The sequence below is a fragment of the Cyprinus carpio genome, chromosome B3, assembly GCF_018340385.1.
Source record: "Cyprinus carpio isolate SPL01 chromosome B3, ASM1834038v1, whole genome shotgun sequence".
In the NCBI taxonomy this organism is placed as follows: Eukaryota; Metazoa; Chordata; class Actinopteri; order Cypriniformes; family Cyprinidae; genus Cyprinus; species Cyprinus carpio.
In genome coordinates this window covers 23853894-23877687 of record NC_056599.1, presented here as the reverse complement: position 1 = coordinate 23877687, position 23794 = coordinate 23853894, and the positions used below count along the sequence as shown (strand labels likewise).

General features: G+C 37.3%; 1 protein-coding gene across 1 annotated transcript in view; it reads right to left on the bottom strand.

Annotated features, from left to right (window-relative positions):
* The window catches only part of LOC109049677 (liprin-alpha-3-like), a 38518-nt gene that overhangs the window by 2812 nt on the left and 11912 nt on the right, over nucleotides 1-23794 (bottom strand). Inside the window, exons 5-30 of the mRNA XM_042720328.1 lie at nucleotides 22903-22977; nucleotides 22747-22806; nucleotides 22541-22669; nucleotides 19763-19855; nucleotides 18883-18935; nucleotides 18656-18749; nucleotides 18017-18151; nucleotides 17816-17899; nucleotides 16793-16924; nucleotides 15188-15250; nucleotides 14988-15067; nucleotides 14016-14181; nucleotides 13735-13928; nucleotides 12431-12671; nucleotides 12223-12356; nucleotides 11949-12100; nucleotides 10416-10509; nucleotides 10243-10324; nucleotides 9829-10029; nucleotides 9050-9113; nucleotides 8340-8365; nucleotides 7931-8106; nucleotides 7575-7672; nucleotides 4226-4401; nucleotides 1726-1794; nucleotides 1390-1552 (exon numbers count right to left, since the gene is read on the bottom strand). Coding sequence (XP_042576262.1) covers nucleotides 1390-1552; nucleotides 1726-1794; nucleotides 4226-4401; nucleotides 7575-7672; nucleotides 7931-8106; nucleotides 8340-8365; nucleotides 9050-9113; nucleotides 9829-10029; nucleotides 10243-10324; nucleotides 10416-10509; nucleotides 11949-12100; nucleotides 12223-12356; nucleotides 12431-12671; nucleotides 13735-13928; nucleotides 14016-14181; nucleotides 14988-15067; nucleotides 15188-15250; nucleotides 16793-16924; nucleotides 17816-17899; nucleotides 18017-18151; nucleotides 18656-18749; nucleotides 18883-18935; nucleotides 19763-19855; nucleotides 22541-22669; nucleotides 22747-22806; nucleotides 22903-22977 — 3034 coding nt within the window. The remainder of the gene's footprint in view (nucleotides 1-1389; nucleotides 1553-1725; nucleotides 1795-4225; nucleotides 4402-7574; nucleotides 7673-7930; nucleotides 8107-8339; nucleotides 8366-9049; nucleotides 9114-9828; nucleotides 10030-10242; nucleotides 10325-10415; nucleotides 10510-11948; nucleotides 12101-12222; nucleotides 12357-12430; nucleotides 12672-13734; nucleotides 13929-14015; nucleotides 14182-14987; nucleotides 15068-15187; nucleotides 15251-16792; nucleotides 16925-17815; nucleotides 17900-18016; nucleotides 18152-18655; nucleotides 18750-18882; nucleotides 18936-19762; nucleotides 19856-22540; nucleotides 22670-22746; nucleotides 22807-22902; nucleotides 22978-23794) is intronic.

The following is a 23794-nucleotide window of genomic DNA, read 5'->3' as shown; positions in this document are numbered from 1 at the left end:
TATTTATCATTTCTTATCTGTATTATGGTATGTCCTATTCTATAGTTTGCTGTGAAATAGTATATTGAACTGTATGTCTGCTTACTGGTCGCGTGTATGTTGTATTATGTATGTTAGTATGCAATATTTCACACACAAAGCGATCAAACAAAATTCATGCAGTAATACTCTATAACTGACAATATCTCCACATCATGTAACGGTATCTAGTTTTGTATATCAATTTAAAATCTGACAAACATAATATTCAGAGTGCCGTTCAAAAATCTGACAAACCCACAGAGCACAGAAATTTGGCAAAATCCTACAAAATGAGTTAAAAACAGCTGATTTTTTAATGGTTAGCACACATGCCTGTGACACATGCTTCTGGGAAATGGCCTGTGCCATTTCCTGACCCCTATCAGCTTCAGACATCTTTCAGTTTACATGTATTTCTTTCTCACTCAGACATAATTGCTGCAAAAACTCATAAAACACAACTTAATAAGACAGCAATTTGTTACATTTCTACAGTAATAATGCCATACTGTAATATATTGCTAATCTAACAAATTAAATACTATCAAAACAATTAGATGTAGCTGGTAATTGCATTAAGGCCTATTCAAAAGGGGACAATTTGGAACCAGTTTTGTACTGTAATGTAAACATAAACCATGTAACATATTCTGCAGGGAATTCTAAACAGCTGTCATTCTTGTTTTGTAAAGAAATGTAACAAAAGTAAACACTAGATAATGCTACTTGTTTAGTGTTTTTTGTGAGTGACAAAGTGTCTTTGTCGCTTAAGCTTTGCTAGTGTTATGGAATTATTGTAAATTACTTGATTTGAATCTCTAAAGTGAAGTGTTTTTTTTTTTCAGTTTCAGAGCATTTTGGGTGTGAAATTATATACAATATATGTACAATATACAAGGACTGTTTCCTGAACCTGGGAGAGAAGACTACAATGCCAGTGTTCTGACTCACAGCCTGTAAGTATGTTTTCATATTTAAATAATTTGCCACTGATGATTCAAACGCAAGTTTTGAGCAGTGTAGAGTAGCACTTGTTGTTTGTTGTTTCTCAGTTCACAAATGCAGACATGGTTTTATTTTTAAGCAGCGCGATACGCAACACAACGCAACGTGTAAAAAGACGGTATAAGTCATTATAATCAGTAATTATGTCCCCACTGGATGCAACAAATGCCTCATTTGTAATGGGTTTTATTGGTTTTATCTCATTGTGCCAGGACAAGCATCACAGTATGGTAAGGGGCGTAACCTTTCCGTCACACACTTGAGGCATTCGGCCAATCACAACGCACTGGATAGCTGACCAATCACAGCACAAGTTGCTTTTCTGAACAATGAGCTTTGACAGTGGAGAATGTGCAAGCTCACCATCGCTCTGGACCTTCCTCAGGGTGACTGAGGGGGTAGAGATGGCTGAGGCACGGAAGTTAGCAGGCAAGGTCTCTGAGGAGTCAGAGGTCACGCCCCTCAGATCTTTCTCCCGGAACATCTTCCTCCATGAAGGGGAGCGTGTGAATGTCTTAGTGCCATCCTAGAGGACAGAGGAACAGAGGAAAACACCAGAATCACTTCTGAACTCAACTATCAGTCATGTCATCATGGCATCTGACTGTTGAAAGTCCTGTAAGAGGAGTGTTATACTTTCAGTGGTGGGAGGTAAAGGATGATCAACATCCAGCTGTGTTCATGTCCCGTGGTACTCACCTCGTCTGGCCTCCTCTCTGTTCCCATGGCGATGAGAGAGTTGTATTCCTTCTCCAGAAGTTGTCGTGCCTGGATGTGGAATAAACATACTTTACATGTAATCATCCCGGTCTGGTCAGGAGTAATGAGTAGGCACTGCTTTAATCTATAAAGCTCTTATTGTTTGTATTTATTTTATGAGTAAATTTCATTTATGAGTAAATTGGAATATTACAGAAACAATTTGCGAGGAAAGTAGTGCTTCTATCCCATTTGTTCAAAAGAAAAAAAATCACGACTTGATGTGCATGTAAGAATTTATTAACATGTTTTCTTATCAAATAACATTTATTCACCCTAAACAAATATGTTTTTTCGTATTTGCATTTTCCATCTGAAATTTTCATAAAAATGCGGACATTGTTATGCATTTATATGTGACAGGTTGAGTCTGAATGAAAACAAAATTCCATCATAAAATTTATTTTTGATTTATTTTTATACATGATCTGTATTAACTTCCATTTAGTAGCATAATGAATTTAATCATTATCCCTGACAATATTAAAGAAACAGCTGAAAATTCTTCACTTTGATGAGCACTTAAAGGGTTAGTTCACCCAAAAATGAAAATTAGCCTATAAATTACTCACCCCGAAGTCATCCTAGGTGTATATGACTTTATTCTTACAGACGAATCCAGTCGGAGTTATATTAAAAATTGGCTTTGATCTTTCAAGTTGTTTAATGGCACTCAGCAGGTGTTGCATGCATCAGTCCAAATGAAGTTAAATATAAAGCACCCATCATTAATAAAAAGTATCTCACACGGCTCCTGGGGGGGGGGGGGGACAAAGGCCTCCTGTAGCGAATCGAGGCATTTAAATAACCATATTTAAAACGTAATAATCACTTTAATCTAGCTTGTGCCAACAGTTGTAAACGTAAGCAGCTCCGGGAGCATGACGTATGAGGCCAGCGTTGCACATGCGCCAGTGCGTCTCGTGAACACCAGCGTTTGTTAACAGGAGCAAAGGAAGCAAAGTTTCCTTACTTTAGCAAAGGAAAACCAGTCTCCTCTAGGCTTATATCGAAATCCTCTGACATTCTTCTTTATAAATCCTCATTTTGTACATCTAATTAGTGACCGTAGTTTTTTAGGATCTCTCCTCTGCGCTTCCGCATTCATCACTTCTGAGTGGCGCATGCACAATGACCTCCATAGGTCATCTGCCCAGAACTTTTATTAAGGATGGGCTTTATATTTAACTTCTTTTGGACTGATGCATGCAACACCCGTTGAGTGCCATTAAACAGCTTGAAAGATCAAAGACAATTTTTTATATAACTCTGACTGGATTCATCTGAAAGAAGAAAGTCATATACACCTACAGTAGTATGCCTCAGGGGTGAGTAATTTATGGGCTAATTTTCATTTTTGGGTGAACTAACCCTTTAACAGCATCCTGCTTAAAATATTAAATAAATAATTTAATGTATGCTTTAATCCCTCCCTGTTCTAGCTTTCAAACAATGTCTGAAATTTTGTAGTACTAGCCATTATTTTGTTTATTGCATCCTTAAGATGAATTGCTTTTTGCATTCCTCATCTGTAATTCGCTTTAGATAAAAGTATCTGCCAAATAAATAAATGTAAATCTAATTTAATGTGTTAGAATATAGGTTATGTCCAGTGTTGGGAAGGAAACTCCATTTACTTTGGAAATGTAATAGCTTCCAGATTATAAATTACCCTATTTAAAATGTAATAAGTAGTGTAACTATTTCAATCACTTCATTAAAGTAATGTAACTGATAACATTAAATTACTTTTTTTTAATTGTCTTTCTAAATTTCTAATGTTTTCAACTGTTAATCATTTTCATTTTACAGTAGTCCTCAACACTTTTGAAATCCTTCATCACTTGAATTAAGATTATTATAATTTAATTTTAAAGCACAGCCACCACAAAATCAGGCTTTGGCACCTCTTTTTAATTTGATATCATTCTGAGGTTAAAAACAGATTTAAAATCATTACAGGAAATAGTTTAATAGCTATAATACTGTTTTTGTCAAATCAAAATCAAATCTTTGCATATGACAGGAAACAATGGTATCTAACAATGCCTTGGAAAAAAAATAGTTAAATCTTAGAATAAACACATGAATCCAAATAGGAAATAAAACATTTGTCTAATAAGCATTTGACATATTGGCTGTCCTAAACATTGATGCCTCATAGCGCAGTCAATGCAATTTATGAAATTTAATTAAATAAATTTAAATGTGTGTGTGTGTGTGTGTGTGTGTGTGTGTGTGTGTGTGTGTGTGTGTGAAAATTTAGATGTAACCCCCTTAGTAATCGTTAACATTTTCAGTAATTTTCAGTTACGTTTATTTTGTAGTAAAATTATATAATTCTGTTACATGTAACTACAGTAGTTACTCCCCAACACTACTCATGTCTGAAATTGTGTAAAACACAAATATATATTTGTGAGGAGTGCTGTCATTGTACCTGTGTGTTCTGATTGGGTATCTGCAGGAGCAGGGCGAGGTCAGTGTAATCAAATGTGTCGTCCAGGGCGAGTAGGGCACCATGCACACCACTCTCAGTCAGATTATCTGCATACTCCTTCAAGCCAATGGACTGCACCCAGCACATTACACGCTCGTTTGACCACACCATCACATCTAGACAGGAAACACAAGGGCTGGACTATGAATAGAATTCCAGGAGGGTGTAAACCACTGATCATTATCGCTGGATAATCATCGATTTCCATCTTGGGTGATGACTCTGGATTTCATCTTTTGTTTCAGTTGCTCATGATCTTTCAGATGGACCTCTTATGGCCAATGCAACATTTGGACACATGTGTTTTTGTTTCAGACAAAGTCTTTGTCTCTGTTTTGTATTTCCATGGGATTGCATGGGCTTTGCACTTGTTTTGTTGATTCAGCTTCTCCAAACCAAAGTTCAAAGGAAGGAATGCAATCGTGGAAAAAAGTCAAACCGTTCCTATCGAGTCATTTAATATGATGGTGACTATATTAAAACAACCTCACAGCTTCAGATAACTGCATATTCTGTAGATTTCTGTCTGTAAAGGGTGAAAAAGTTACTGATGACAACATGCCATGAACTAGGGGCATGGTTTAGCCAGCATTGCTACTGTTAAATAAAACAATACATTTATTTATTTGTTTAAACAAATACAATTACTACAAACAATTGTCACTGGTTGAAAGAAAGAAAGAAAAAAAATAAAGAAAATACATAAAATAAAGAAAGAAAGAAATTAAAGAAAGAAAGAAAGAAAGAAAGAAAGAAAGAAAGTTTTATTAAATGAAAAACTTAAAGAAAATATTTAAAATGTTGCCTTTGTAAACTACTGAAATAAAATAAGTTTTGAAGTTAAAGTGCTAAAATTGCAAAGACTAAAATGGAAATAAAAATAAAGCGAAATAGAAATATTTACAAATGAATAAAATTGACACATAACAAAATTACTAAAACAAATTAAAATATAAAAATAAAAGGTAATTCCAAATATGAATTTTTAATTTTTAAAATGACATTTTTTTTTTAAAGAGTCACATGTTCAGAAAAGTATCCCTGCACTACAGTGAGCAGAAAGATGTGTGCATGCAAAGCTATTCACTCATGCTTAATATAGTCTAAAATGGCATGAAGGCATCTGTGCTGCTACGCAATGAATAACTTCTAGATCAGCGAAGGCATCTGTTTCTAATCAAGGTACTGAATGAGGCGGTAACTGCACCTTTAAAACAACTCACAACTGTGAGATTAATAATGTGATCTGTGCATTGTGCTTTGATCAGTTGACTCTTCAAATGTGAAATCTCTATTGTGCCACTGAATCATGTGCATAATGGAAGGCTGGGCCGCTCAACGCTTTCCAGACGTCATTGCTGGTAAGGTATGTTATTACTAACAAATGCATTCTGTGTAAACACCCTTCCTCTCTCTCTGCCATATTCTCATTCACTGTCTGATGTTTTGATGAACTGTACATTCCACAAGTGACTGTTGTTGCCTTTTCCCTTTTGTACATTTTGTTTATCAGACTGTTCTAATGTATGAATTGATTGATGATGCAAAGAAAAGATTAACATGATAAAATCCAAAGAGAACTTGGAAAACCACCAGAAAATGTCATGAAATTCCTGCTCTACCAGCTTAGACTTTCATGCTAATGCAGACTGGTTTATGCTGGTTTAGTACTGGTTTAGCTGGTGCATAACATAATAAGGGCCAGATTTACTATCAGCTTGCGTCACCTCAAACCCTCATTTGGCATTAAAAAAAACTACTGTCAGGATTTACTAAAGTCACGCAGTGGGAAATTAGGGCTGAAAAGGCATGGACACAGTTATTTTTGCAACTCACCTTACTGAATATGCATTTGTAGGAGTTTCCTTTTCGATCGGTAAATTAATTGGAGGAGAGTATTAAAATGAATCACACAACACGATTTACTAAGATTTGCTCGCCAATTCACTGGTATTTGCGGCATTATTTAACATCCAATAAAGTGCTGCTCTTGGTAGATTACGCTGGTCATTATGGAAATTAGATGTTGTGTCTGTTCTTTAATGTGCACCTTGTCAGTAAAGAATGTGCACGCAGAATTTTCCCCTCCTAATTTGAAAACGCTAATTTCCTGCCCCTACATTTCCTGGCCCTAAATGTCTTTACTGTCACTTCTGATCAACTTAATGGATTCTTGCTGAATAAAGTTGCCAATTAAAAAAAACAAAAAAAAACGATTCACTCCACTCATGATACGATACAATTCACGATACTGATTTCACGATACAATTTCCTCACAGTTTTTTTTTTTTTTTTTTTTTTTTACAAAATGAGATTTAAGACAAATTAGAAATGAAAAGGTGTCCTTTAAATAATGTTTGGACGAAAATACTGCACATTTCTTTGTGAAATTTAAATATGTCAAAAAACAAAACTAAATTAAAATTCTACAACAAAGCCCAAATCAAATAAATAAACATTTCAAATAAAATAAATATCTTCATATAAACAAACTAAGGCTTTGTCTGTGCTCTGAGGCAACCACTGTATTTTAATCATAATCCAAACAGAGATGCTGCATACACGCAGCATGCATAATTTTTAATCTTAATTAGATTATAGAATTTTGAAATTTTAAGCAAAAACAGAAAGGTCTGACTTTTGCTTTGTGAAACTCTACTACACAAAACATCTAAACTAAACAAAATCAGCAGACAGGCTACAAGAGAATGCATTTAACCTCTCTTTGAATCATTACATATTTGTATAGATTCTTAACTGGATCAAGGTGGATTCTTACATTCTTAAACAGTAGTGTATTAGATTACAGAAAATTTATATTTAATTAATATTTGCAAGTCGGGCTGAGCAAATAAACATATGTGATTATCATGCGCATCTCATCAGTAAAGCCGGTTCTGTGATTAGTAGTAAATCTCCATCATGTGTTTTCAGATAGAGCGCCATTTATTACACAGAGCTGTAGATCACTGACAAACTACGCAAGATCGCGTTCATAATCGCAGGAGATACATCGCTGAAAGCACGTGATGGCGATTTACTACTAATCACAGAACCAGCCCTACTTTAGACAATAGCAACAAAATAACAACACATAAAAAATAAGCTACAATAGTGTTAATGGTGTGTAATGGACAACAACATGCCATGCAAGGGACCAGCATTATATGCAACTTGGACAAGACCCCTACAATGACACTGTACCCTTGTACTCAGTGTCAGGCATTTCTGTTAGCAAAGATAAGCAAGTAAGAAAATGAGAAAAAGGAAAAGATTTAAAAAAGAAAACCTTTATTCTGGTGCTGGCTCTCATCTCTCCTCCTCTCCAGCTCCTTGCGGTCATAATTGAGGCGCTTCAGGCACATGATTCCATAATGCAGGCTCACCCTGTGGGGTCAAAAGGTCACAAGGATCAAGAGAGAGGTTGCTGGGCTTTCTAAATTCATTAGAGCACTCCCCCCTGACAAACTGTTACAAGAGCTGACCCCAGGCACATCAGAGACTAGGAAAGGCCCTAAGACACACACCTGCACCATCAGAATAACTGATTGGTATTAGATGGAATGAGATTAGGAATGATAAAGAGAAGGAATAATGAAGCGTGTGGCAGCATTTAACAGATGCGGAGAGGGAGACAGAAAATACCTGTGGAAACTGTCCACCATTTTCAGCTGCCCACGCAGCTCTTTCTTTGTCAGATGGTCCAACATGCGGGCGTCCACCAGTGACTCCATGAAGTAGCTTCTGTACTGGGGCAAACCCAGACTGGGCAGCCAATCATTGCCCACCCACTCATGGTTCATATCTCCATAAGCCAGGATCTACCATAAAGGAGGGCCAAAAAACATGCTTTCTATCACAATTGTATTCCATTTCATTCATTACAATGTGTATTTGATGCTTACAAATCCAGACTTTAGGCTTAAAAAATAAAGTTCTGGGACAGTCACTTGCCTTATTGGATCAGCACTATATCTTAAAGATAATTTAGTCTCAACTATCTGATGGCACCATCAGTTTGAAAGTGTTTAATGGACGTATTGACGTTACTCACCTGATCCCAGCTAATCTCTTTCAGCTCTTGTGTGCGGAGGTGATAGCATGATAGGAGAGAGGTGAGGAAGAGGAGATAAGGAACGGCGCAGAGGGGCAGCAGGAAAGACACATCGATGGACAGGAAGAGGAAAGAAGATTGAAGAGGGAAAGCAGGAAGAGAGGTACAAAGGGAGGAACAGTTTGTTAGTGACCGGGTCATTAGTTGGAAGCAGTTCACACTGAAACAGAAAAAAGAGAGGGAAAGTTGAGGATGTTCAACGCTACAGCCTAGCCAGACACACAGAGGGGGAGAGAGAAAGAGAGAGACGCATCAACACATGTCCGATCACTCCACTCTCTCCTCGTGCCGCCTCTCATACTGTCCACTAGGGGGCAGAGCGCTTTACAATCCAACACTCCTGGTGTTTATTTTTATCGAGATGAAATTTACTATTAAAAAACTGGACTGGAATGCAGGACAGTCTAATTAATACAGAAACAGTCACAAAATTAATATCGCTTCCAATAAAGTATTACATCAAAAACGGTCAGAAGTGCAGTCATTGGTGGATAAGAGGTTTTGTCAATATCCATTATTTAATGTATTCTATGTATTCTAGTAGTTGACAGCTTCAGAACACATTATTTGGATCTATGTTCTTTTCCCAAACTATTAATCTAGTCAGGCATCAACAAGTACTGTCAGAATACAAAAAGTGTGGCTACTAACTGGTTTGGTCGCTGCAGTCAGGGACTCCATCTCAGCATGGGTCATCCACACATTACTGGTTGACTGTGGTAAGAAAAGGAAACAACACTTACAAATCAGAATTACTGTTTATTAATATTATGTTGGGTAGGGTCAAAATGTCTACGATTACACTGAAAATCAGGGACTCACAAAGTAACAAAGTCATTTTATGATATAAAATTAATAAAAAATATTCATGATGCTGTACTCTTTCTAGGCCACTAATTACAAGTAAATAAAGTCAATTTGTGATACTCCTCATGTGACTTTTTAGATCATTTGTAAATCAAGTTGGAGAGCATGAGTTCATACAGCTCAAATGCTGCTGTCATTAAAAAAAAAAAAAAAAAAAAAAAAATTGTGCTGTCAAACGATTAATCGCATCCAAAATAAAGGTTTTTGTTTACATAATATATGTTTGTGTGTACTGTGTATATTTATGTATATATAAATACACACACATACAGTATATATTTTGAAAATATTTACATGTATATACACTTACATTATATTCTTATATTTTATATTATATATACATATATTTAATATATAAACATAAAAAAATTCTTAAATATATACATCCATGTGTTTGTCTTTATATATACATAATAAATATACACATTATACACACATATATTATGTAAAAAAAAAAATACATTTTATTTTGGACGCGATTAATTATTTGCATAATTATTAAAGAATCCTCTTCTTTTATGGTGCATTTAGCATATGTGAGTGTGAGTGCGTGTGAGCGTACGGAGCGAGTGCTGGCCGGGGCAGAGGGGCTGGTCAGGGACACCATCTCCTGAATGGCCAGTCTCAGTTTGAGGCGGTGCAGAGGGTTACTGATGCCGATCTCTCTCTGGATCTCTGTGTCTGACAAGTTAGCCATAATGGCTCCACTCTTCACGTTAGCACGACAGGCTGCCACGTACCATGCCGGCATGCCCACCCACAGCTGAAAGAGAGAGATAGGTGACCTTTAGGAAAGCACAAATCAAAACAAAAGTGCTAACGGGAAGCACCTTTTCTTAGGACATCAAAGTTAAAGAGAATGTAAGTAGACAGTCTGAAACAATAATGCCATATTTTTAAACATAATAGCACATATCAATGTAAAACAAATTAAGTCCCTTTCTGTCCATTGCAATGCTCAAATTGGGAGTCATACTTCCAGCCAGGAGACAACAGTGGGTCCGTCCCAAGATGCAAAGGGTAGCCCCTGTCGGCATGCCTCCTCCAACAGCTCATGCCTAAAAGAAAGGGAGAGAAGTATATTCAGTACAAAGAATAAGAGACAGAGTAAGAAGAAAGACTACACTAGACTGGTTTGAGTAAAATTACTTCTTCTTGCTACGACGGTCCTTGTCCACCGGACCGGCCATCTTAGTGAGTCCGAGGGGATCCACAGAGCCCAGGTCATCTGAGGGGGTCGAGGCTACAGGAGGCACAGGACGGTTAAGGTGGCAGTTAAATGAACAGTGGATATTAAACACATTACTGCCCATTAAAGGAATATTAAGATGCTGAAAACAGTTCATCCTGATGCAGTTATCAATGCCGCATTGATTACCATTTTTACATTGTTACATAATAATATTTGGTAATTAATTGCATACTACAGATATAGTTTACAGGGCTTGTTTAGAAACCAGGGCCCGTATTTTTTAAGATTCTCAAAGTACCATTTTAGCCTTAAGTGCTGAGAATTCATTAAATTTACTCCTACTTTCAAAACTAAGTATTAAAGTCAGTTTTCAAACTTCTTAAAGCTAAGAATCACTCTTACTCTCCCAGTTATTTAAGACAGCTGGAGAGGTCTCTCAAGTGGTTAGGAGTTGCCTGTAGTTTTTTTACACTTAAGTCTTAGCAGCATTCTTGAGAGTAATTCTCAGAGGCTTGATAAATACGGGCCCAGATCTGTTTCTTGAGCATCAAATCAGTATATAAGAATGATTTCTGAAGGATCATGTGACACTGAAGACTGGAGTAATGATGCTGAAAATTCAGCTTTGCCATCACAGGAATAAATTACAACGTAATATATTAAAATGGAAATCAGCTATTTTAAATTGTAATCATATTTCACAATAGTACTGTGTTTACAGAATTTTTGATCAAATAAATGCAGCCTTGGTAAGTATAAGAGAACATGAAAACATCTTACAAAGCTTTTAAATGCTAGTGTGCATATATAAAACAAAGTTTTTCTGTTCCAGGAGAATGAACCAAAAATAGTGATGACTCATGTTGTACTACACCGGACTAATCAAATGCTCTCTAGAATGAGAATGTCTCTCTCTAGTAGGAAACAACTAGCATGTAAAAAATCATGTTGAATAAAGGTTATTTGTTATTTAAAAAGCAAATGAGCCATTTGATATGTCCCAAGCGAAAGAAAGGTTTCATTAGGAACAAGTCAGAAATTTCTTAGGAGCTTTAAGGAATGTTTCCAGATAATTTAAGCATATCCCTCTGATTTTGTGGAGAGCTATTTTTTATTTTGTTGTCAAGCACTTTTTTTGTTTTTAAAGGTATAGTTTACTCAAAAATGAAAATTCTGTCATTAATTACTCACCCTCATGTCGTAACAAATGAGCGTTCTGACCCTTTATCTTCAGAACACAAATTAAGATATTTTTGATGAAATCCAAGAGCTTTCTGACCCTCCATAGACAGCAACACAACTAAAAAGCTCAAGGCCCAGAAAGGTAGTAAGGACATCATTAAAATTCATCTCCCCCGAGTAACCATCTGCTGTCAAAAATATCTTAATTTGTGTTCTGAAGATGAACGAAGGTCTTACAGGTTTGGAACGACATGAGGGTGAGTAATTAATGACAGTATTTTCAAGTATTTTTTTAAAGTTAGACTCACCCAATGATGCTGACTCACGTCCAGGCTGACCCATTCGGACCTTTTCCTTCTTCCCAAAGAGCCGGCCGATGGAAGACTTGATGCTTTTCTTTTTGCTGGCCTTGTGGAGGGAGTCCTGGCTGCTGTTTGAGCTGCTGCCATCAGCTGAGAGACTGGAAATCCACAGAGAGAGACAAGGAAAGGTCACTTTAAAAAAGGCTGAAGTGTGAAGGGAAAGACATTTTGTACAGTGCAATCTCAGTCCTGTGTAAAGATGGATTTCGGTTTAACGCACCTGCGGAACTCGCGACTGTCATCCAACATCGCACCAGGGTGAGTGTGCGTCATCCTGTCCAATCGCAGTGCACGAGGGGTGGGAGGAGGGGTGGAATCCAGAAGGGCCAGGGACCTGTCATCATCTTTGTTGTTCTGATGGGCAGAATGGAGTCAGCTGTGTGCACGTTTATTCAGTGTGTGCTAGTAATGCTTGTGAATAATCACACCTGTCTGTCTGTCTCGCGCGCTGGGGAGTGGGGCAGGCGGGGAGTGGAGTGCCCGGAGCTGGGTGGAGAGGGTGATGCCAGGGTGGAGGATGTGAGGGATGGGGGGATGAAGCCACGGCCTGTGCTGTCCCGCCCCAGAGAGGTTGGTGGGATTGGAGTGCCGTCCAGAGCCACGCTGCTGACTCTGCTCTCGATTTCTTCAGCACGAAGCTCTGTGCTCTCCTTCTCTTCCTGAATCAGCCTGAAGAAAATATGAAGGGAGGGTAAGACAACGGCTTCTGTAGGTATCATGAGGCTAAATTCAAGACTTTTTAAAGGTGTTTTCACACCAAAAATGATATCTATAAAGATAACTATACGTATAACTAATATTAGCATTAACTGTGGACGATACTGTTTTTTTTATTTTAAGCTTGCGTTGCAGTTTTGTCATCTACTATTTTAAATGCCTGAACTCTTTAAAGCAGGATGGATTCTGGTTGGCTGTCAGTTTTTATTGATCATCAGCTGAAAGTGAAAGTGATCCAATGATACTGTTACCCTGTGTCATTATCCTTATAGCTATGCAGTGGACTTCCCTTTGTTCGATTATTGAAACTATATAGTTATATTTATTGTCCTTGGTGTAAAAGGTGTAAACCTTTTTAAAGACCACCTAAATGGAAATTGCTATCATATTTATATTTAACATAATTTTATATTCCTAGGGAATACACATATGGTAACAAATGGAAACTTGCAAACTCGAGCTCTTCAATGCCACTTGTAGAGCATAAAATACAAATTTACCTTATATCTACTTAAATCCAACAAGAAATCAATCACAAGTGCTGTATTCCCTCATAAAACATTAAATATTAATACAATATATATAATATATATAAAAAAACCTTTATGGCTCTAATTTCAGGTCTTTTTTAAAAATAAATATATATATATATTTACAAAATCCTAAGGACAGACAGAATGAAACAAAGAGAAATAAACCAAATTTTAGATTGGTAAATGTCCATCAATCTACTAGTTAGTTATTAAGTGCTAACTAGTCTGTTCTAAAAAATAAAATACACAAGTATGAGGTTAGTAGTGTTTTTATTTTTGTTTTTTGAAAGACATTTATACTTTTATTTTGAAAATACTTTTATGCGCTGAAGTTCCCTGCCATATACTCTCCTTACTGAGTGTCCTGCTCTTTCCCATTAACCTCCCTTTCTGAGCACTCTCCATTTTAAATGTCTTTCCCATTAAGTAAAGGTTTGTTTTTTCAAGCGGTCTCAAGGTCCCTCCGTCTGCAGTAAACTCACTTAATCTCTTTGTTGATGGCCTCCAGCTGCTCCTGCAACATGATAGCGAGAGTCTGCACATCTGTCTGGCCACTTGGTGATAGCAGCTCCGATCCGAAGAGCGTCTCGCGATCCTCTTCATCATCAGAACACCTGTCCTCCACGCCACCCTCGAACCCAGTGCCCAGCAAAGCTCCGCTGTCCCAGTCGCCGTACTGCACATGAGAAGAAGTAACTTGTTTAATTCCATATTATACTATTTTTATTCATTTATAAGCAGGTTCATACAAAGATGTTCTCACTTTGCTAGCGTCCTCCCTTGCCCCGCCCCAGCGTCCACGATGAGCCCGTCTGACCACGCCTCCTGTGCCTGTGTTTCCATAATGATCTAGGTGAGTGGTGGAGCCAGCAGGAAGTGACCCACCTCCCTGGGAATACCTCAGCTCCAGAGCACTTCCTGGCAGAGACCTAAAAGAGACGCAGAGGAGGCCATGGTTACAGTCAACAAAATCAAAACTGCCCCGATTTATGGTCAGTGTTGCCCCACTTTTCACAATGCAAATGGTTTCTGATGGATAAAATCATCCCGTCCTATGTTTTTTTTTTTTTTTGTTTGTTTGTTTCGCTCAGAAATAAAAATACTGATCACAAGTTTGCGGTCAGTAAGATTTTGTAATGTTTTTTTTTTTTTTTATAAGTTTTATGTTAAAGTAAAACAGCAATATTGTGAAATATTATTAGAATTTAAAATAACTATTATATTTAAAATTTTATTTCTATAATTTATTCCTGTGATGGCAAAGTTGAATTTTCAGCATCTTCACTCCAGTCTTCAGTGAAACATGATCCTTCAGAAATCATTCTAATATACTGATTTGATGTTTAAGAAAGATTTCTGATTATTAGCAATGTTAAAAACAGTTGTGATGCTCAATATTTTTATGAAAACCATGATACTTTTTTCAAGGTTCTTTGGTAAAAAAAAGAAAGTTCCAAAGAACAGACTTTATTTGAAAATTAATATTTTGTAATACTATAAATAACTTTACTATCACTTTTGAATAATGTAAGTATTAATAGTAATATTATTTTCTTAAAAAAAAAAAAAATCTTAATGAACCCAAACTTTGAATGTTACATACTGAAGTAAAATTGATTGTGAATGTCTTATCATGGCAACTTCAGCATAAAGAACTAATGAAGGAGTCACATATTTCACAAAATTAACATAAATGACTTAAATGAGAAGACATCAGAAATGTTATGCATCTTACCGTGAGTAAGAAGAACCCGGTCTTCCTCTCAGCTGGTCCAGCTCTAGTTGAAGCCTCTCCAGCTCTGCAATCAGTTGATCCTGGGAGGAAAATATATATTAGTATCAGATAATGGAGCCATCTGGAAACAGGTCAAGTCAACAGAGCTGTATTTTCTTTTCATTTTTTACAATAGCATTATAGTTTAAAGACAAATGTACCTTGTTCGCTAAGAGATCATCTTGGATCTTCTTCATGTTAGCGAGTTCCTCCGAGAGAGCGTTCTGTAACACATTACACCAAATGCTTACATATGAATTCATTCATCCAAATTAATCTTGTGTGTTCCCTGGGAGTCAAACTCTTGACAGTTAGTATCATGGCAGGATGGGTCACAATGGAGAAATAGCTGATCAGTCAACCAACTAGTCAGGTGACGTTGGCTAGTTTAGATTATAATAATATTCTCTTTTAGCTTTTGATATGGTTTTGATTAAATTAGCATACTATCTGAGCATGCCATATTTAGCTGTTAGCTAGTTTGCATGGCAATACCAGAGGGACATCAGTGGTTTGTAATTTTCTGAAGCTACGAGAATTCTTTTTGTGCACGAAGAAAATAAAGACTTTATTTAACAATTTCTTCTCTTACGTGTCGCATTCACGAGAGTACCTCGAAACTACCAAAGTAGCCGCAGCGCATCCGGGTTCTACGTCATAACTTAGGCTCCTGCGGCTAGTTTGGAAGCAGAGGAATGCACACGCATGCATTGTGGTACTCTCATGAACACGCGCTGAAGTCTGACATGGAAGAGAAGAAATTGTTGAATAAAGTTGTTTCTTTGCACACCAACAGTATTTCCGTAGCTTCATAAAATTACGGTTAAACCACTGATATCACACGGATTATTTTAAGGATGTCTATACTACCTTTCTGGGCCTTGAATGTGTCAGTTGCATTGCTGTCTATGGAGGGTCAGAAAGCTCTTGGATTTCATCATAAATATGTGTGTTCTAAATATGAATGAAGAACTTAAGAGTTTGGAACGACATGAGGGTGAGTAAATAATGACAGAATTTTCATTTTTGGGTGAACTATCCCTTTAATTCTTAAAAATTAATAAATAAAAATAATTAAAAATAAAAGTAAAATTTTTTTTTTTCTATAAAAATCTACACATAAAAAACACTCTTTAAAAATCCCCACATATACACAACACCTATATACCCCAGAACAACATATTTTTAAAAAACAATATTTTGTTAAAAAAAGCATCCCTAACAACTAAAAAAAATGCGTCTTGAGACTTGCACTTTTTCATTCTGTTTTTGAACACGCCTTTTATAAATGGCCTCGTACAAACACATCCAACTGCGCTCAGAGGAACCAGAAACAGCCTAATTATACTTTTACTCGAAACTGATTAGTTAACTACAGTGGTTGTTCAGGCATCCTACAACTAGTAGATTTTGAAAATATGTGGTTTGGCACATTCCTAGACCACTCCAGTCTGATGTCTTCTGCTTTCAGGAACACGTCTTCTGTTTCTGACATTAAGCGCAAATTATGTTTCAGCCATTTATCACGGATTCTCTGATGAGAAACGCATTGAGCATGAAACACCTGCTTTTGTGCTGAAATAATGAAGGAGGACACATAGAGGAAGCCTGGAACTCCTATTAGACACAAACATAATTGAGGCAACATCTGGATTTTTGAGGTAAACATCAAAGACGTGGTGAAATGTCAAGGCTATTTTTCTGTTTTCTGGATGTGCATACAACGTTGTCAAGGAAATCAAATCTGAAACTGTGGAGGATCACACCTTCTCCTCCAGGGCAGCCATTCTCTCCTTCAGGTGCAGCTGCAGTCTCTCATTGGACTCCGACAGAAGCTTGTCCACCGTGTCAGAGAGACGTTTGTTGTGTTCGTCATTCATCCGCTCCCTCTGCCTCGCCTGAAGAAAGGGAGGGAAAAAGAGAGGGAAAAGTCACGGACAGAGAAAGATGGATGATGAATGTGGAGTATATACTTGACTAACAGTGAATAAAAGATATGATTATGAGCTGTGTGATTTCAGGCATATGCAAGAATAACACTTTTATAACACTATTTATTTGCTAAAAATGTTTTTTTTTTTTAAATGTGAATGGTTAAAAAAAACTAAATTGGTTGGTGACGCTAAATTGGTTTCAGAAGCACCAGATGAGTTTTTTTATTGTTATTTTTACCTGTATTTGAAATATACTTATTTACATACAAATAAAAAAAAAATACAATATTTAAAATATAATTAAACATTTTAAAATCAACATAGCTTTTAAAACTTTTTTTTTATTTTTTTTTTAAATCTACATATTTACTTTTTTATTTCAAAAGAATTACAGGTTGCAGATGTTAGCTCATTTAGAAATTCATAATGTAACGTTTGTGAATCAAGCAAAAATATATATATTTACACTTATATCATACCCAGTGTTTCTGCATTTGCATTTAAATTTTTGAATAATCTGTTTTTTAATGTTTTAAAGTCGTTGCACACTGAGTCCGAAATTCTCATCCCAAATTTTCGCACGTTAAAAAACGAATGCAGCTTCGCATAGTGTCAGTCATGTTTCATCCGTCATTAAAAAATTTGGATCAGGTTAATTTTTTTTTTTCATATCTGTAGCAAGCAGAGGTATTTGTGCATGATGAATTTTTAGCATGACAAATATGAAAAATTTTGGACTCAGTGTTTAAGGAACTTTATTCTAAAAGCCCATTCAAAGTGAAAATATTTCACTACATTTGACTACATTACAGTAACATGCTGAACAATTGAAAAAAAAATGAGAGGATGAGTCACCCTCTGTAGCTCCTGATTTTTCTCTTCAAGTTGTGCCTCCAACTGTCTCAGTCTCTCCTCAAAGTTGCCATGACGCTCCTCCGCCTAAACAACAGAGTAAAGATAAAATGCATTTTAACTTCGTTTGGACCTGTTCTCAATTTGAAACGAGTTAATAGCACACACAGCACCTCAAACAGATCTGAACCTGACAGCACACACCTTGTTGAGTGCCGCCACCCTCTGGGCGAGCTGAGCCTCGATCTCAGGCAGCGTCTCGGCCCTCTGGAGGGTTTGCTGCAGCTTCTGTTTAGCATCGTCTAGACGCTCCTGGAGCTGCCTGTTCTTCTCTTCACTCTGAGTGACAGAACAATGAGGCCAAACAATACAGAACACCATAATGAACACATTCTCTTCAGGAAAAATAGTGCTTTGTTTTGGATGGAGACCTGGTGAAAACACAATGGGACTTCTTTCTGTTAGAAATAAACCAAAAGAAAAAATAATGAAGAAATAAAAATCAAAAGTTTAGTCATTACATTATCTATAACTAGAGATCATTTTGATATGTATGAATAGCAAAAACATATGTTACATAAAACCAACACGTCCAGACATATCATCACAAAGCTTGGAAACAGAGGTGTTCAAATGTGAAGAATTTCTTGAAAATTCATTGAAAAGAAAGAAAAGTCTTGGAATGTTTTTAGATGAAACACAAACAAAACTAAATCTTCAGGCACAAATGGCGCCATACCCTGAGAACAACCCCCAGAGACTGCTGTTGATGAACACGCTGTTAAATGATCCTTCAATAGTTACACCTTTCATGTGTGTCTGTACATGACTTTTCTTTTGTACCTGTCTGTATAAAGACTCTTTGCTGGCAAGCTCATTCTCCAGCTTGTCTTTGATGTCATGGAGAGAGGTTGCCTCCCTCTGGGCACTGAGGTACCTACAGACAGAAACATACACGGTGAGGATCTGCAGGGCGCTTGACAAATCAAAACTGCGACTCTATCTGTGTGTCATTCCAAAGTGCGGTCAAACCATACGACAACACAGCTGTGAGATCTGGTCTAGTTTACCTGCGCTCTAAGGTGGTAATTCTTTCCTCCATGTCCTCTCTTTGACACAGCGCCTGCAGTTAAGGGGGTGGAAAAATTTAAGATAAAAGAGAGAAGATGTCAAAAAGAATAAAAGACAACAACATATGGTTAACTGATTGCAGAGGCACAAACGCACACTAAACGATCACAATCAGACCATTCTGTAACATTATTACAGTCGGGCGTCTGTCTAGACAGCGCCGTAACTGTTTACTTCAAATGGAGCTTACTATAAATAAACAGTTAGTGCGAAACCAAAAGAGCTGTATCGAATATTTCATAATTGCAAAGAGGGAGGAAGACGAGGCGATGAAAGACGAGCGTAGTGAAAAGAACGAAAGGCAACGTGTCTTGGGAAATGAGGAAAAAAAAACCTTCACTCGCCATTATCGAGACTGTACTTTATGACAGTGGAAGCAGATTATAAGCAAAAAACTGCTCAAGGCATCCAACGTAAATAGGATGCCAAGCCAGCACGGTAGCTACCGGCAATTCCGGAAAATTCCGTAAGTAGCGAGTCAGTGACATGAAACAGGCGCCGCTGCCAAATTGGCAAGTCTTTGTGTTACCGCAGGAGAATACAGCGTGCTTCTATTATACAGAAAACTCGACTTCTTCCATGAGGAATGTCAGATAGACAGCTGATTATTTTGTTGGCAGTTTGATTGATCTCGCTCTGGCTGACAGGCACACCCATCAACAACTAGAGCACTTTACCGGCAATTAATCACTGCATCGTGGCAGGAAACCCGTCTAAATGGGAAGGGAGGCGGGATGACAGCAAAACCATGGTTGCGTGACATAGGGCTCTTGATTTTGTTTTGAAGCACTCTCAATGAGAACTTAACCTCTGACCCACCTCTTTCACGTCCCTCTGAAGCTTCTGATTGGCTTCCTCAGATTTAGCTAATTCCCTTCTGGCGGTAGTGAGCTGCTCCTCGATCTCTCCAACCTGCGCATGAGAGACAAGGCTCAGACGTTAACATGTGCGCACGAACACATGCAAACACAAAAACCAGCCAATGAAACTTGGATGCGTTCCAGTAGCCGTTTCTCCCTCTGTCGTTTTTTTTTTTTTTTTTTTTTGCTATTGAGGATGCTGCGTACATCCACCAGAGGGCAGCAGAATGTGACACAGTCTTTCGCTCAGCATCTCCTCTCATTCTGTATCTCTTTGGCAACCATAGGAATGCCAGACTAACTGGAACCTTCTCATCCAAAATGTGTCAATGCTTTGAGTGTGTCGTACTGTAGGTCTTCTCCCACCCCTTCTGTCCCGTATTTCCTTGCTGTGTCTGTGAACATTATATATGTATTACACACAAACACTTGTAAGCTCTGTTTCAAAACCTAACTTGCTTCTAAGACAGTATCCTAACCATCATGAAACCTCAAAAGTCACTGATTTGGACACATCGTACAGGCAGGAGCTCTGCGGTTAGCATGTCATAACACGCATACACTACCATTCAAATGTTTAGTGTCAATACATTTGTGTGTGTGTGTTTGTGTGTGTGTGTGTGTGTGTGTGTGTGTGTGTGTGTTTGTTTTTAAAGAAATGTATATTTTATTCAGCAAGGACTCAATTGACAAAAATGGTTCCACTTCAGAATAGGGAACACATATTCACTATTAAAGGGATAGTTCACCCAAAAATGAAAATTCTGTCATTTATTACTCAAGTTATTAAGTCGTTTTTTTTGGGGGGGGTTCTTTGCATACAAAAAGTATTCTTGTAGCTTCATAAAATTGCAGTTGAACCACTGATGTCACACCGATGTCCTTACTACATTTCATAAGTTCACATTTATGTATAATCCGATTTAGCAAATAGTAAGCATATTAGGCGTGCTGTCTTGAAGGAGGGCTCCGAGCTCAGAATATAGCCCGAACCCAGAGAACCCCCCGCCCCCATCCCTAGTATGGGATGAGAATAGTTTAAGAGTGAGGCGTTGGGGTGGAGGAGGGATGCCGGAAAACTGTCATAGGACAGAGGTGAGTTGGCTGTGTGTGTGTACATATATATATATATATATAATATCTAAAAAAGCTCCACCTGTGCTGCATTGGTTGATTATCTGATTGTGCTCCTCCCGAACCATTATAATAAAACACAACTCCCGAACCTTGTAAATAAAACATAAATCCCTCGTATTTCAAATAAAAGGGAAAGCTCTCGGATTTCATCGAAAATATCATAATTTGTGTTCTGAAGATGAACGAAGGTCTTGCAGGTTTGCAACGACATGAGGGTGAGTAATTAATGACAGTATTTTCATTTTTGGCTGAACTAACCCTTTAATTAAGCTGCTAATTTGCTGCTTATTAATAGTTAGTAAGGTAGTTTTTAAGTGCAGGTACAGAGTACGATTAAGGTATCTAAAATATAGTCATGCAGAATAAGGCATTTTAGTACTTAATAACTTATAGTATTTTATAAGTACTAATAAAAGGCCAGTATGCTAGTAATATGAATGCTAATACGCATCTAGTTAATAGTGAGAACTGGTACTTAAAATAAAGTGTTACCACAAAAATATTAAGAAGCAACTGTTATCAACACTGATAGTGATAGTTTTCTTGAGCACCAAATTTAGAATATTACAATGAGTACGTCCACATGGACATCAGTAATCTAATTATTTCCCTTATTCTGAATAACACAATATTATGATTAAGGTGTTTACGTGAGTTACTTTTAGAATATTCCTTTCATGTTCCTGTTTTGCATGTCATAGTACATAGATCGATTAATGGCACATGTTTTACGCCTCCAAATAATGCCATCCGACGTAGTACGGCTTCGTTATGGTACCATATAGAGTTTTGGGTGTTTCATTTTTAACTTTGAGTGCAGTTAATTATTGTTATGCAATACGTGCAAACAGGCAATGGAGGATATAAATTCTCCAGGAACAGGTCTCCTCTGCCCTTTCATTCGACAACATTTCATTCATGCCTCCGCGACAGACTCTGAGGTGATGGATGAGAGTACAAAGTAAGGAATGGTGGGAGAGAACTGTTTTAATGGAATTTGATGATGCAGAATGGAAAAAAATTTTTTTTGCATGTCTCGGAGAGCATTTGTAAGAGCCATGCTCTTTTGTTTGCCGTCAAACTGTCACAAAATGTGGCAAAAAGCCCTACATGACAGTAATCCTGTGAATATTGTACTTCGATAATGTTACTAAAATAGTAAAATACTCCACATGTCTTAATTCAAGTATGACTTTAGCTGGATTAAGGAAATCAGAAATCTCTATTTACGTGGTAGATTCTTAGTCAGCGTATTGTCCTAATCATGTTAATATCAGAGTATTTTTGTCCATGGAAACATACTGAATGATTTCTGAAAGACAACATGTCATGGTGAGCATAAAAGACTTCTATCAAAACCATTAAAAACATTGACCCCAAACTATTGAACAGTAGTAGATCTATAGGCAAAATAGCTAAAATAATACTATATCATGGGGTTTTAGTATTCCTAGAAGATTTCCAGACCAGTATGTTGAGGAAGGTTGGACACCCCTGCATTATGAATCTACATTCTCTCTTTGGCTGGAATTTGGCTTCCTTTTGAATCAACTTGCCTTGTTGAGAGTGCTCTCTCTATAGGCAGCAGTGCAACACTCACCTGTCTGCACATGAGTGCCAGTCTTTCTTTTAACTGTGAAAGCTCTGCTCTCTGTCTCTCTATCTCTCCCTCTCTCTGTCTGTCAATCTCGCCATCATCCAAGATGGAGGAGGGGCCATTCGGGAGGCGCTGTGTGAAAAACAGAGGAACATGAGAAAAAAAAAATTGAAAAGACTCAAAACAATATCCAATTAGTTCTGACTCACCTCCTTTCCATTGTCCAAACCCCGCTCTCTCCTTTTAATCTGATCCCGTAAAGACAGAACCTAAGTGTAGCGAACAAATCTAAGCATGCAAGGCCAGCGTGCCACATACAGAGAGAAAAGGAGGTACAAAATATATTGCAAAAGTATGATGTTCACCTCATTTGTGGACGATTCCAGCTCTTCCTCTAGAACAGCAACTCTCTCTAAAGCCACACGCAATCTCTCACGCACCTGAGGGAGAGAAGAACAATAGACAATGAATCAACAGGGAGAACCTGTCCAAAAAAATTCTCACCTCTATGAAAACACTAAGTAATTTCTGTAGATGACTGTTTAAACACTGATATCAGCTTTAAAGTGCCCCTATTATTTATTTTGGAAAATTACCTTTCATGCAGTGTGTAACACAGCTCTAGGTGAATGAAAAGATCCTGCAAAATATTAAATCTGAAAGTGCACCGTATATAAAGTTATTGTCTCTCAAAAGAAAGAGTTGACTCTGAATCATTGAAACAAGTCGTTTTTAAAACGAATCCAAAGTTTCAACATGATACATTAGCATATTGCCCACTCACTTGTTGGCCTTTTCGCGTTGGTCTGAATGAAAATGCAAATTCATTCTTTGTCACTAGGTGCTGCTTTTGGAGTGGTAAAAATAGTGGTTTCCCTGGTAACACTGTACACAAAGCAGCACTGCGCTCACAAACGCTGCTTTATCAGGCATTATAGGCATGATAAAATGAAAATGAGACCAATCAACCAATCACCGCAGATTAGCGTCATGCAAAGGAGGAGTTTGAAAAAAATGAATCGTTGAGCGAATCGTTTGGGAATCGTTGAGCAAATAAGGTAAGAATAAATGCATATTATAAGACAATGAAAGTGTTTTTTGATCTTGCATGCATGTCAACCTGTTGTTGGGGACTCCCAAAACCAAAATATGAACCTTTCATAACCATAATAGATGCACTTTAAAAACTTCGGAATGATCTAATAAAGTGCAATATGAGAAGGTTTCCTGCTTCATTGATAGCTGTGCCTTAAAACA